At 37.2% G+C, this 15,977-nt stretch overlaps 1 protein-coding gene across 1 annotated transcript in view; it reads right to left on the reverse strand.

Annotated features, from left to right (window-relative positions):
* Positions 1-386: 386 nt before the first annotated feature.
* The window catches only part of LOC139129353 (receptor-type tyrosine-protein phosphatase beta-like), a 30,082-nt gene continuing 14,491 nt past the window's right edge, over positions 387-15,977 (reverse strand). Inside the window, exons 7-14 of the mRNA XM_070694987.1 lie at positions 13,480-13,773; positions 12,655-12,948; positions 11,365-11,658; positions 10,380-10,673; positions 9,196-9,489; positions 8,397-8,690; positions 7,456-7,749; positions 387-688 (exon numbers count right to left, since the gene is read on the reverse strand). Coding sequence (XP_070551088.1) covers positions 387-688; positions 7,456-7,749; positions 8,397-8,690; positions 9,196-9,489; positions 10,380-10,673; positions 11,365-11,658; positions 12,655-12,948; positions 13,480-13,773 — 2,360 coding nt within the window. The remainder of the gene's footprint in view (positions 689-7,455; positions 7,750-8,396; positions 8,691-9,195; positions 9,490-10,379; positions 10,674-11,364; positions 11,659-12,654; positions 12,949-13,479; positions 13,774-15,977) is intronic.

The raw sequence follows: 15,977 nt of genomic DNA on the forward strand, positions 1-15,977 counted from the left end.
CCAAATGTGTGATTAAACATACGACTGTTTTCAATAGCGCAGATTATCAAAGCGTCAATATGAGTTTTATTTTCCACCAGTGTCAGAAAATTTCTTGTATAGACAACAAACGTTTCGATAAATTGTGCGAGTTTGTTATTTAAAGAAAAAACATACAAGGATATCAATCATCATGTTCTATAACACCCGAAGCTGAAAGATTTACAAAGATATACAAAGACGAGTAAGTCCATTATTTCAAAGGTGTCATAAATTTTTTTCGATAGATATAAAAATTTTGAGAATATTAGAGAACTAAATACGTAAGCATGACGCTGATAAAGTATGCAAACTACAGAAATAGCAAGAATTCCACAGCCACAAATACAAAAACAAGATTAAGTCCATTACTTACAAACTCGTTTGTCTTCAGATGCTGGTTCACTTTCTAACTTGTCATCATCATTTCCTGTCCCACTGACGGTGTAAACAGACATCGTATACAGATGACCGGCTGACAATCCTGTACAAACATATCCTGTAATATCAGAGTCGAGATCTCGTACATGGTGTGGATTACCTCCAGTTGAACTATTACACACAATCCTATAGCTTGAAATTAGACCATCTGGTCTTGTCCATGATCCTTCAATAGAATTTGTTGATCTGTCCGGTGAAGTGACGCTGAATAACCTAACAGTATTTGGATCTGCGGGAGAAGAAAAAAAAATCAGGCAAACGCTTTTCGCGGCGTAGCAATGAAAGAAACAGACAATTAAGTAGAACAAGAATTCTAGTGAGAATGATAGAAACATCATCGATTCGCAATTATCATTTAAGCCGTCAACATGCCGTCTAGTTATTGGTCAACAGGATGTCTGTCTTTCAGCCAGCTTCTCACCCAATGTGTGCTTAAAACTTTGTATAGTGAAAATTAAAGATGATAAAGTTGAAAACAATATTTTGAAGAATAAAGACAGACCATTAATGCAAAGCATTAATCCGCCGATACCAAACTACAACACTTCCGATCGTGATTCTCCTTGTACAAACGACGAGAAACAAAAAAGAACATCCATAAGGATGAATTTAAATCGTAAAATCATCCAAGCGTTTGACTAAACTTATCACTGCTTTCAATAGCGCAGCTTACCAAGAAATACTGCGTATTTATTATTTTATTCGTATCATAAAAGTTTTCTTAATATTAGATAACTAAATACATAAATATGACGCTGATAAAGTATGCAAAATAAAGAAACTGCAAGAAATTCAAAGCCAGAAATACAAAAAACACGATTAAGTCAATTGTTACGTGCAGAGAAAACGAACAAAAGGGTGAACTCAGCAGTTAACGTTTAAACAAAATTTATTACGAAAATAAAACTAATTGCTAAGTCAGGGATAGAGTACAAGCTTTAAAAGTGTACAGACTACTTATCTCAGCTGGGACGGCAAAGCTCCAGTCTCAGAGTTGTAACAGTCAGTTGGATGAATGAACAGTCCTTGCAGGCTTGAAGCTGCACAAAGTCCACAGTATAAATCCAGCGTTGGCAGTGAAGGTCTTGAAAAGTCTTGAGAATGACTACTGCTGGAGTTTAGTAACACACAAGAGACACGATCCCAAAAGTCTGACTGGAAGCTGTGCACGTCCCTTTTATAAAGGCATATAAGAACAATCTAGAACTTTTATTGACATGCTAATTACTGTTCTAAAATTATCTCCCTTACACAACTAATCAACTTTCCAGACATTCCAAACATGACTAATTGAATTCAAGGTTGTGAGGTCATCAAGGGCAGTGACCTTGAGAATGTTCTAGACTAATTGAACTCAGGTCATGATGAGTGTGGGGGAAATGACCTACATAACACCCCCTCTTCAAAAAAAGAAAATTTTTCAAAGAAAAATCTTTCTTTTACAAATGTAATCTTGAAAAAGATTTAAGTGCTCAATTTTTTTTTTTTTTTTACTCTAAAGTAAAATTTCTTGAAAGTGAACAACAATAAACTCTAAATACGAGAGAGACAGTCTGCAATTAAATTATCTCTGCCTTTGATATGTCATGTCAAGATTAAACTCCTGTAACATTAAACTCCATCTTAGCAATCTCTGATTTTTGCCTTTAAATTTCTGCAGAAAAACAAGAGGGTTGTGATCAATATAAACCACTATTGGCTGATTTGAAGAAGTAACATAAACTTCAAAATGCTGTAAAGCTAATATCAAAGATAAACACTCTTTTTCAATTGTAGAGTAGTTTCTCTGGGATTTGTTAAATTTGCGTGAAAAATAGCAAACAGGATGATCTATACCATGACTATCCTCTTGCAATAAAACAGAACCAGCAGCCGTATCACTAGCATCTACAGCTAATTTGAATGGCAAAGTGAAATCTGGTGCAGACAACACTGGGGCACTTTGCAGTATGGCTTGAAGTGTATGAAATGCCTGTTGGCATTGCTCTGACCAAACAAACTTTACTTTCTTTTTAAGTAAGTTAGTCAAAGGCTCAGTAATTGTGGAGAAATTTGGACAGAATTTTCTGTAGTAACCAGCCATACCGAGAAAGCGCATCAGTTGTCGTTTGCAGTTTGGTATGGGAAAACTTGAAATGGCACTGATTTTGGCATCAACAGGTTTTACCTCACCCTGTCCTACAGTATGTCCGAGGTAAGTTACCCTAGCCCAACCAAACTCAGATTTGGCAAGGTTGACAGTCAACATTGCTTTGCTCAGTCTCTCAAAGAACTTCCGCATGAGCTTGATGTGTTCCTCCCAGGTGTCACTATACAGGACTACGTCGTCAACGTAAGCTGCACACCGTCTAGCCCGGATATGACGTCGTTGATCATCCGTTGGAACGTTGCCGGAGAGTTCTTCATTCCGAATGGCATCACCTTGTACTGGAACAATCCGTCTGGTGTAACAAAGGCGGATATTTCACGAGCACGATCCGTCAGAGGGACTTGCCAAAATCCCTTCAGTAGGTCAAATTTCGTCACATACTTGGCTTTTCCCACTCGGTCGATGCAGTCATCAATCCTCGGGATTGGGAAAGTGTCTGTCTTTGTTAAAGTGTTGACCTTCCTAAAGTCCGTGCACATACGATAACTGTGATCTGATTTGGGAACAAGTATGCACGGCGAACTCCAGTTACTTTTACTGGGTTCAATAAAGTCATTGTCCAGCAGGTATTTGACTTCTTCCTGGAGATATTTCGCTTTTGTTGGATTCAGTCTGTATGGATGCTGTTTTTACAGGCTTACTGTCCCCAACATCAACGTCGTGATAGATGACGTTTGTCCTCGTTGGAACATCTTGAAACAGGTGTTTATATTCATGGAGCAGTTCTTTCACCTGTTGTGTTGTTCTGGCTGGAGGTGTGCCAACTTTGTAGACTCCAGCTTCTCCAGGATTTCTGAGTTCTGAAGCTTGACCGAGCCCAGCTTTGAGTTTAGAGTATTTTCACTCAAGTCAGTTTCAGTATCACTATCTTCATAATGGTTTGAACTGACTGCACTGACAGGCTGAGTTATAGTAGGATTATCCCTATCCAAATATGGCTTAAGCATATTTATGTGACATAGCTGTTTTGTTTTCGCCTGTCAGGTGTTATTATGATGTAATTTAAATCACTCAATTTCTTATCAATTAGGTATGGCCCAAGTAACGAGCATGGAGTGGTTTGCCAGGAATTGGAAGTAGAACAAGAACTTTTTGACCTGGTTCAAACTTCCGTTTTGAGGTGTTTTTATCATATTTGGTTTTCATTGACTGCTGAGATGACTCAAGATTTTCTCTGGCTAATTCACATGCTTTAGAGAGTTTTGTACGAAAATCTGACACATATTGCAAAATATTCAGACAATCATCATCGTCTGATAGGAATTTCTCTTTAACGAGCTTGAGTGGGCCACGGACTGTATGTCCAAATACAAGCTCAAATGGGCTAAAACCAAGAGACTCTTGAATTGACTCTCTAACAGCAAAGAGCGAAAATGAATTCCTTCATCCCACTGCTTCTCTGTGTCAAAACAGTAGGTCCTAATCATGTTTTTCAAAGTTTGATGAAATCGCTCAAGAGCACCCTGACTTTCTGGATGATAGGCGGATGACCTATACTGTTTAATGCCTACTGATCCATTACTTGTTGAAAAATACCAGACATAAAGTTGGAGCCTTGATCGGACTGGACACATTTAGGGAGGCCAAATAAAGTGAAAAATTTGACTAAAGCTCTCACTATAGTCTTTGTCTTTATATTTCTCAGTGGTATGGCTTCTGGGAACCGAGTTGATGTACACATAATTGTCAACATGTACTCATTTCCTGATCTTGTTTTTGGTAGGGGCCCAACACAGTCTATTAGTATCCTACTAAATGGTTCTTGAAATGCAGGAATTGGCTGTAAAGGGGCCTTTGGAATGGTCTGATTTGGCTTTCCTACCATTTGACATGTGTGACAAGTTTTACAGAAATGTGCTACATCCTGCCTGAGATTAGGCCAATAAAAGTGACTGAGAATTTTATGATAAGTTTTCCTTACTCCCAAATGACCAGCCCAGGGCGTTTCATGGGCCAGACGCAATATTTCAGCACGATAGGGCTTTGGAACCACAATCATTTGATGTTTTATAGCCCAATCGTCATCAACCAAAACATCTGGAGGTCTCCATTTACGCATGAGAATACCAGATTTTGTATAATAGGAAACAGAGCTATCTGAAGTTTTACCTTCATCATCTACCCTGTCAAACAAAGACAAAATATCTGGGTCTTTGTGTTGTTCTGCAATGAGATTTGATCTAGAAAATGTCTGACTTTGGTCAGCAGAAGTTTTACTGGAAGTTTCAAATCCACGAGGGATAACGGAATGATCCGTGTCAAACACCTGACTGAGAAAGGTGTCATTTAAGTCAACATCTGTGACATTATTCTTGAGAGTATTTTGATTCTCGGAAGTTTTCTTTGACATGGCTCGAGTAATTGCACACGAAGGAAATAAATCGGGTATCTCTTGTTCAATTGGCTCTGGATCCTGATCTAAACTAGGATTATCAGTCACAAGTGGATTAGTGATGACCTTGTCCCCAGCAAGGTCGTTTCCAAGAAGAAGGTGAATCCCTTCAAAAGGCAAAAAAGGCCTAATACCTAAAGCCACAGGTCCAGAAACAAAGTCCGAAGACAAATAGACATTATGGAGAGGAACAGGAATGTAGTCATTACAATCTACCCCCTTAATAAGAACTTTAGAACCTGAAAATGACTTTTCAGAAAACGGCAGGGTATCTGCCAACAAAAGAGACTGGGAAGCCCCGGTATCTCTTAAAATTTTGACAGGGGTAGCGGAAGAAAAATCACTAGAAAGTGATATAAAACCATCATGAAAAATGGTTCGAAAATACCCATAATGCTATCTTGAGAAGAATTGACCTGACCTCATTAATTGGGGATGAGAGGGGTTTAACCTCAGAAAATGTGTTGCACACATTATTAGACTCTAATCGAGTTGATGAAGAAATAAAGCCGGTGGGCTTAGATCCACTTTGACCACTTTGACCTTCACGTTTTCTTTTCAATTTGAAACACTCTGACATTAAATGGCCGTCTTTCTTACAATAATTACAAGAAAGTGTACCGAACTGTTTGTCAGAAGGAGATTGAGACTTGGATCTGATGATGTGGGAGTGTTACTTGAACTCTGTGAACTGTTGTCATTTGATTTCCTACTCTCCTTTGAGAAATTCTTGGATGAAAAGGACGAGTTAAATTTACCTGCATTGTTTCTGTATGAAAAGGACTGGGATGGTTTGCTGAGAAATGAAGATTTGTGGGTCAATGAATAATCATCGGCCAAACGTGCAGCAACCTCTAATGTATCTGCCTTTTGTTCATTGATAAATGTCTTGATGTCACTCCGAATGCACCTTTTAAATTCCTCAATCAAAACAAGTTGTCGTAATTTGTCATAATTCTGACTGACCTTTTCAGAAGAACACCAACGATCAAACAGTTGTTCTTTTGTTCGAGCAAATTCAACGTAAGTTTGATCTTTCACCTTCTCACAATCCCTAAATTTCTGACGGTAAGCTTCAGGCACCAACTCATAACCCTTGAGAATTAATTCCTTCACAGAATCATAATCTGAAGCCTGCTCTACTGACAACTGAATGTAAATTTCTCTGGCTTTACCAACCAAAGCACTCTGCAAAAGACTCCTTAGGCCAATTCAGACTCCGAGCAATTTTCTCAAAATGGAGAAAATATTTATCAACATCCTTTTCTTGGAAAGGGGGAACTAACCTGAAATGCTTAGTGATGTCAAAATTGTCTGAAGGGAAGAATTTTCCTGACTTTCCAAGCTCTAAACGTCTCATTTCTAACTGCAGTCGGTGTTCAGCTAATTCTCTTTCCTTTTCTTTTTCCTCTCTTTCTTTCTCCCTTTGTCTTTCTTCCATTTGCAATTCTTTTTCTTTCATTTGTAATTGCATTTGTATTTTTTCTTTTTCTAATGCCAATTTTTTAAGCTCCAAATCTGCCTGAATTTCTAATTCTAATTTTTTGAGTTCGAAGGAAGACTCAGGCTCATAATCTTTTAAGGCAGACTCTTCAAAATGGCCAGAATTAACTAAATGTTTTGCAATCTTGAATTGAATTTCTCGCTTGCGCATAGATCTTTTGACATCTACTTTAAGGAAATTTGCCAGTGCTATGAGGTTGTCTTTTCTGAGGGAATTAAATGTGTCCTGATCAAGGTCATCCATAAATTCGTCTGGTTTAAATTCCGCCATGATTAAATTTCGCTGAGTTCACAGTATATAGTAGTTTTGAAAAGGCTGTCAAAATGTTGTCAAACGGCTCAAAATATTCGTCTCCCGGACAAGCCCCCAATTTTGTTACGTGCAGAGAAAACGAACAAAAGGGTGAACTCAGCAGTTAACGTTTAAACAAAATTTATTACGAAAATAAAACTAATTGCTAAGTCAGGGATAGAGTACAAGCTTTAAAAGTGTACAGACTACTTATCTCAGCTGGGACGGCAAAGCTCCAGTCTCAGAGTTGTAACAGTCAGTTGGATGAATGAACAGTCCTTGCAGGCTTGAAGCTGCACAAAGTCCACAGTATAAATCCAGCGTTGGCAGTGAAGGTCTTGAAAAGTCTTGAGAATGACTACTGCTGGAGTTTAGTAACACACAAGAGACACGATCCCAAAAGTCTGACTGGAAGCTGTGCACGTCCCTTTTATAAAGGCATATAAGAACAATCTAGAACTTTTATTGACATGCTAATTACTGTTCTAAAATTATCTCCCTTACACAACTAATCAACTTTCCAGAACATTCCAAACATGACTAATTGAATTCAAGGTTGTGAGGTCATCAAGGGCAGTGACCTTGAGAATGTTCTAGACTAATTGAACTCAGGTCATGATGAGTGTGGGGGAAATGACCTACATAACACAATTTACTTACAAACTCGTTGGTCTCCAGATGCTGGTTCACTTTCTAACTTGTCGTCGTCATTTCCTGTCCCACTCACGGTGTAAACAGACATCGTATACTGATGACCGGCTGACAATCCTGTACACATATATTCTGTTATACCAGAGTCCAGATTTTCTGCATGGTGTTCATCACCTCCAGTTGAACTAATACACTCAATCCTATAGCTTGAAATTAGGCCATCTGGTATTGTCCACATTCCCTGAATTGAATTTGTTGATCTGCCCGGTAAACTGACGCCAAACGCCACCACAGTATAGGGATCTATGGAAAACAAACAAAAATATAAGGCAAGCGCTTTTTCTTATGTAGCTATGGACAGAGTGGACAATTAAGTACACCAAACCAGAATTCTACAGAGAGGGATGGAAGTGTTATCAATTGGCAATTATAAGTTAAGTCATCAACATGTAGTGTAGAGATAGATTACCACGATTTCTGTCTTTCCGCCAGCTTCTTATTCAATGTGTGCTTAAAAATTTACAAAAGTGAAAATTAGAGATGGTAAAGTTAAAAACAATATTATCAAGAATAAAGACAACATTTCATTGATGCAAAACATTACAATGCAAATACCGAAACTACAACACTTTCGATCGTGATACTGTTTTGTACTAACGACGAAAAACACAAAAGCGTCGACAAGAATGAATTGAAAGACTAAATTCATACAAATGTTTGACTAAACATGCGACTATAGCGCAGATTATCAAAACGTCAATATGTGTTTAAATTCCACTAGTGTGAGAAAATTCCGTGTATAGACATGAAACGCTCCCATTAAGTATGATGCAAGTTTATCATTTAAAGAAAACACATATAAGGAGATCAATCATCATATTATATAACACACGAAGCTGAAAGAATTCCAAAGCAATAAATACACAAATACAAGTAAGCCTACTACTTACAAACTCGTTTGTCTTCAGATGCTGGTTCACTTTCTAACTTGTCGTAGTCATTTCCTGTCCCACTGACGGTGTAAACAGACATCGTGTACAGATGACCGGCTGACAATCCTGTACACGTGTATTCTGTAATACCAGAGTTCTGATCTTCAGCATAGTGTGGATTACCTCCAGTTGAACCAATACACTCAATCCGATAGCTTGAAATAAGGCCATCTGGTATTGTCCAGGTCCCCCGCATAGAATTGGTTGATTTGCCCGGTGAAGTGACGCTTAACCATAAAACAGTATTTGGATCTGCGGGAGAAGAAAAAACCCCAAATATAAGCGCTTTTTCTTATGAAGCTATGGAAAGAACAGACAATTCAGTAGAGCAAACGGAATTCTACTGAGAATGGTAGAAAAATTATCAATTGGCAATAATTATCGGTTAATCTATCAACATGGAGTCTAATGATCGATCAACAGGATTTCTGTTTTTCCGCCAGCTTCTCATCAAATGTGTGCTTAAAACTTTGCATAGTGAAAATTAGATATTATAAAGTTAGAAACAATACTTTGAAGAATAAAGACAGACTACTTCATTAATGCAAAGCCTTACACAGCCAATACCAAAAAACTGCAACATTGCCGATTCTGATACTGTTTGTAGTAACGACGAGCGTGCACAAGGATGAATCAAAATTGTAAAATCATCCAAAATAGATACACAAACATCACGCTGACAAAGTATGCAAAATAAAGAAACTGCAAGAATTTCACAGCCATAAATGTACAAACACGATTAAGTCAATTTACTTACAAACTCGTTTGTCTTCAGATGCTGGTTCACTTTCTAACTTATCGTCGTTATTTCCTGTCCCACTCACGGTGTAAACAGACATCGTATACAGATGACCGGCTGTCAATCCTGTACAACTATATCCTGTACTACTATGGTGCAGATTATCTCTATGGTGTGGATTACCTCCAGTTGAACTGATACACTCAATCCTATAGCTTGAAATTAGGCCATCTGGTATTGACCATGATCCCTGAATAGAATTTGTTGATCTGCCTGGTGAACTGACGCCAAACGCCACAACCGTATTGGGATCTATTAAAAACAAACTAAAATATAAGGCAAACGCTTTGCTCGCAAAACTTTGGAAAAAAAACCAAACAATTAAGTACAACAAGCGACTATTCCACTGAGGGAGCGGGGTTAGAAATATTATTAATTGGCAATTATTGGATAAGTTATCGACATGCAGTCTAGCAATCGATCATGTAGTCTAGTAATCGATCACCACGTTTCTGTCTCTCCGCCAGATTCTCATTTGATTTGTGCTTTTCAAAATTGAAAGTTGGAATTGATAAAGTTATTACATTTTTACAAAACAATATTCTCAAAAACACAGACTAGACATTTCATTGATGCAAAGCAATATACTGCCAATTACTTTTAATTCAATTAGTATCATAAAATTTCTTGCATAGACATGACATGTTTCCATAATGTATGCGATTAAGCATGCGAGTTGATCATTTAAAGAAAAAATAAACATAACTATCAATTATCACATTATAACACACAAGAAACTAGAGATGATAAAGTGAAAAATAATGTTTTGAAGAATAAAGACAGACCAATTCATTAATGCAAAGAATTACAAGGCCGATACAAAAATTGCCACAGTTCCTATCATGATACTGTTTGCAGTAACGACGAGAGTCCACAAGGACGAATCAAAATCGAAAAATCATCGATATCCAAACATTTGACTGAACATACGATTGCTTTCAATAGCGCAGATCACCAAGCAATAGTGCATATTTGTTGTTCCCTTCGTGCCATACAATTTCTTCCATAGATATAAAACTTTTCTGAATATTAGGTAACTAAATCATGATAAATAAACATGGCGCTGATAAAGTATGCAAATAAAGAAACTGCAAGAATATCACAGCCACAAATACAAAAACATGACTAAGTCCATTACTTACAAACTCGTTTGTCTTCAGATGCTGGTTCACTTTCTAACTTGTCGTCGTCATTTCCTGTCCCACTTACTGTGTAAACAGACATCGTATACAGATGACCGGCTGTCAATCCTGTACAAGCATATCCTGTACTACTAGGATGCAGATTTTCAGCAAGGTGTGGATCGCCTCCAGTTGAACTGATACACTCAATCCTAAAGCTTGAAATTAGGCCATCTGGTATTGTCCATGATCCTTGGATAACGTTTCTTGATCTGCCAGGTGAAGTGACGTCGAATGCGCCCACAGTACTGGGATCTATGGAGAGCAAACAAAAATATCAGGCAAATGCTTTTTTCCTGCGTTGCCATGCAAGGAACAGACATTCAGTACAGCAAACTAGAATACAAGAAATGCTAGATGGATAGAAATATAATCAATTAACATGCATATCAAACATCAATTAGCGTGATTTCTTTTTCCAAAAGATTCTCATTCAGTGTGTGCATTTAATTGCAAAAGGGAAAATCAAACCAAATAATGTTATTACATTTTTACAAAATAGTATTCTGAAAAATAGAAGAAACAAGATCTAGCATTGTCGCAAAGTATTGAACTGCCCATAGCAAAAATGCGACACCTGCGACGGTGAAACCGGTTTGCAAGAACGCCGAGAAACACAAGAAGTGTTATACGCAAGGCTTAATAAAATCCTGAAATTATCAAACGGTTCGATTTAAAGATCATGAACTTTTTCTTTTTTAATACTTCAAATTACTAAACTACAATGGGTATTTCTAATTTAATCTATACCACAAGATTTCTTGCATGGACATAAAATGATTTCAGATAACATTAATATAACATTAATAAAAACTTATACAGAATGCAAAAAAGTATGCGAACTCATAGGACATACAACAGTGTCGATTATCAGATTGTCATACTCAACAAACTGCAAGAATTTCACAGCCAAAAATACATAAAAACAAGTAAGCCTACTACATACAAACTCGTTTGTCTTCAGATGCTGGTTCACTTTCTAACTTGTCGTCGTTATTCCCTGTCCCACTGACGGTGTAAACAGACATCGTGTACAGATGACCGGCTGACAATCCTGTACAAGCGTATCCTGTAATTTCAGAGTCCAGATCTTCTGCAAGGTGTGGATTACCTCCAGTTGAACTAATACACTCAATCCTGTAGCTTGAAATTAGGCCATCTGGTCTTGACCATGATCCCTGTATAGAATTTGTTGATCTGCCTGGTGAACTGACTCCGAGTGCCACAACAGTATTGGGATCTATGCAAAATCAACAAAAAATATCAGGCAAATGCTTTTCCCGATAAAGCTATGGAAAAATCCAGACAATTTAGTACAGCAAGCCACAATTCTACTGAGACGGGTAGAAATATTATCAATCGACAATTGTTAGTTAAGCCCTCAACATGCAGTCTTGTAATCCATCACCACGATTTCTGTCTTTCCGCCAACTTCTCATTCGATGTGTGCTTTGCAAATGTGAAAATCGGAGATGATAAAGTTATTACATTTTTACGAAAAAAATGTTGTCAAGAATAAAGACTGAATATTTCATCAATGCAAAGCATTACACTGCCAATATTGAAGCTGCAACACTTTCGATCGTGATACTGGTTTGTACAAACGACGAGAAACAAAAAAGCGTTCAAAAGGCTAAATAGAAATCCTGAAATAATCAATAGTTTTAAGTGAAAATACGACTGTTTCCAATAGCGCAGATCAACAAAACAACAATGTTTACTTTTAATTCCATCAGTGTCATAAGATTTCTTGCAGAGACATGGAATGTTTCCATAATGTATACGATTAAGCATGCGAGTTTATCATTGAAAGAAAAAAACGTACATAACTAACAGTAATCAGATTATCATACACAAGAAACTAGAGATGCTAAAGGCAAAAACAATATTTTGAAGAATAAAGACGGACCATTTCATAATGCAAAGCATTACACAGCCAATACCAAAACTGCAACACTTTCGATCGTGATACTGTTTGAAGTAACGACGAGAAAGACAAAAGCGTGCACAAGAATAACTTAACATAAAATTGCTTTCGAAAGCGCAGTTTACCAAGCAATAGTACGCATTTGGTATTTTATTCGTGCCATACAAATTCTTAACCAAAGAAAGAAAACTTTTCCGAATATTAGAGAACTAAATACATAAAGAAGACGCTGATAAAGCATGCAAATGAAAGAAACTGCAGGAATTTCAAAGCCATAAATACAAAAACATGACTAAGTCCATTACTTACAAACTCGTTTGTCTTCAGATGCTGGTTCACTTTCTAACTTGTCGTCGTTATTTCCTGTCCCACTGACGGTGTAAACAGACATCGTATACAGATGACCGGCTGTCAATCCTGTACAACTATATCCTGTACTACTAGGGTGCAGATTTTCTCTATGGTGAGGAGAACCTCCAGTTGAACTAATACACTCAATCCTATAACTTGACATAAGGCCTTCTGGTTTTGTCCATGATCCCTGAATAAAATTTGTTGATCTGTCCGGTGAAGTGACGTTTAACGCTCCCGCGGTATTGGGATCTACGGGAAAAAACAGAAATATAACGCAAGCGCTTTTCCTGGCGAAGCTATGCAAAGAACAGGCAATTCAGTAGAGCAAACCAGAATTCTAAGGAGAAGGATAGCAATATCATCAATTGGCAATTATTAATTAAGCCATCAACAGCTAGTCTAGTGATCGGTCACCAGCTTCGTATTCAATGTGTGCATAAACTTTGCAAAATGAAAATTAGAAAAGACGAATGACGAGAAACACAAAAACAAACACAACGCTAAATAGAAATCCTGACATTTTCACAAATATTTGACGCAACATACGACTGTTTTCACTAGCGCAGATTATTAAAGTTACAATGTGTAATTTAATTTCAGCAGTGTCATATGATTAGTTGTATTCACATTGAACGTTTCCATAGTGAATGCGATGATGTATGCGAGTTTATCTTTGAAAGAAAAAAACATACATCAATTAATCATCATGTTATCGTACTAAAAAAAACTGCAAGAATTTCACAGCCACAAATACAGTAATACAATAAGTCCATCACTTACAAACTCGTTTGTCTTCAGATGCTGGTTCACTTTCTAATCTTTCGTCGTCATTTCCTGTTCCACTGACGGTGTAAACAGACATCGTGTACAGATGACCGGCCGACAATCCTGTGCAATTATATACTGTAACATCAGAGTTCAGATCTTCTGCAAGGTGTGGGGTACCTCCAGTTGAACTAATGCACTCTATTCTATAGCTTGAAATTAGGCCATCTGGTCTTGACCATGATCCTCGAATATAATTTGTTGAACTGCGCGGTGAACTGACTCCGAGTGCCACGACAGTATTTGGATCTATGCAAAATAAACGAAAATATCAGGTAAACGTCTTTCCCGACAAAAGCTATGGGAAAACCCCTAGACAATGCAGTACCTCAAGCCACAATTCTACTGAGAGGGGTAGAAATATTATTTATTGACATTTGTAAGTTAAGGTAAAGGGCGACGAATTCGGACGCGCACACGCTTTAGAACGTTTCTGCGCAGATTTAACTCCAGCCTGCCGCAAATGGGTTACTTTGTAGCGCATGTATTTAACATCACCTGTCATTGTTGAAATTGCGCTTTTACCTAATTTTTTGACCCAGTCTCTTAGAAATACATGTGACCTATAACCTTGTCATATTTTGACCCCCTAGGAAGCTGGTTTTTATTCAATATGAGCGAAAAATTAACATTTCTCTCCCATTTACATGGCGCATATTACCCATTCACCTGGAGATATCGTAAAAAGTAGCGTGGTGACACCCTTTTATTGAAAGTGTAAACTAAATGGTATTATGTCAGGATTTTATTCGCCAAGTTTGGTCAAAATGACACCATTCAAAGCGACAGGAAGAAAGTTCGAAAATTATGCAGTGATATAATTTCGATGTCGTCATTTTGTAATCGATACTTATGTAAAAATTTCTTTACAAACATCATGAAAACTATACATTCGATAGATATGGATCTTAAGTCTTGGTATTTATTAAAATTAACTCATTTGCTAAGCTTTTTATAATTGCTTTCATTAGTTTAAGTGAATCATATCATTTTATTTATTTTTAACGACGCCATTTTAACGTCCGTTTCCATGGAAACGAGCATGGGACCCCCATTTTTTTTTATTTTTGCACTTGCACAACTTCCAAGAATATTTGTGCAAAGTTTCAAGAAATGACACCACAACTTAATTTTGACGTAATTCGTAGTACTTCACCTTAAGCCATCAACATGCAGTCTAGTAATCGATCACCACGATTTCTGTCTTTCCGCCAACTTCTCATTCGATGTGTGCTTTGCAAATGTGAAAATCGGAGATGATAAAGTAATTACATTTTTGCAAAAAAATATTCTCAAGTATTATACACCTTTGTGTGAACCTATCGAGTTTCGCCGTAACGTAAGTTTCGGTATCAGAGGACACGGAGTCCAATAACTTTGACGTTGAGTTCAATAACCTTAGGTGTCATTGGACACTATTTGACCTTTGACCACAACACACTTTCACGTCAACATGGGGAAAAAGAAGAGAATATTTACATTTTTTACAAAAATATATACTTCTTAGCATTGATCACTTCATAAATTAAATCACGGTCAGTCCAAAACCCTTGAATTCGAGTGAAATTATGCTGCTGACGTACAATTTCTACCAAGGGACATGGTGGGCCGGTGTTTTTTGGGGGTGGGTCGCCATCTTTCGCGCAAGCATTTTTGAAGGGTCATAAAATTTTGTGCAAGCCTATGGGGGAGGGTCACCTTTTTAATGCATCAAAGCTGAAATTGCATGTGCACGTATTGAAGAATATGGAATACTGAAAAAAGAAAATATACCTCCTGGCACTTACAGTTTCTTTCATTTCCATTTTCGGCGCGCCCTTCGGGCGCAAGTTTAAGGGTATAATAAACAATGTATTGATGATCCAAGCAGCTACATTGATTTAAGTTGTCATGATTTCTACTTATCCAACTCCTCTATTGTACATATAAACTGTCCCCTATAATGACGCTTTCAATAACAATTTCGGAGATCACTTATTTGATATCATTCTCCCATTGACAATACATCGGGTATAGGTCGGTTTCGAATGTTCATGAAGCTGTATGTACATTTTTCATTTTTTAAGGACATTGACAGAATACAAACTGTTCAGAATAGTGCAAAATGTCATCAATAACAACTGGAAGCTTCAGGTCGAACAACTTTTGAATAACAATTTAGGATCAGATAACCTATGAGTTATTTGTAGTTTCCTCATAGTCTACAATGTATAGAGAATCAACATTGGTGAAATTCCAAAATCAAATTTCTTGCACAACCATGGACTTGAAACCAATCTAGTCTAATCATTAACATTAATACTAATAATTAGGTGTACATAATTGCACAGATTTACCTAGTTTTGTGATGGAAAAAATATTCATAGTTTCATCATAGGCTACCATGCATAGTGAATGGACATTTCAGTGAAATTCCAAAATCAAATTTCTTGGACAACCTTGGACTTGAAACC

Source organism: Ptychodera flava, chromosome 3 (genome assembly GCF_041260155.1).
Source record: "Ptychodera flava strain L36383 chromosome 3, AS_Pfla_20210202, whole genome shotgun sequence".
NCBI lineage: Eukaryota > Metazoa > Hemichordata > Enteropneusta > Ptychoderidae > Ptychodera > Ptychodera flava.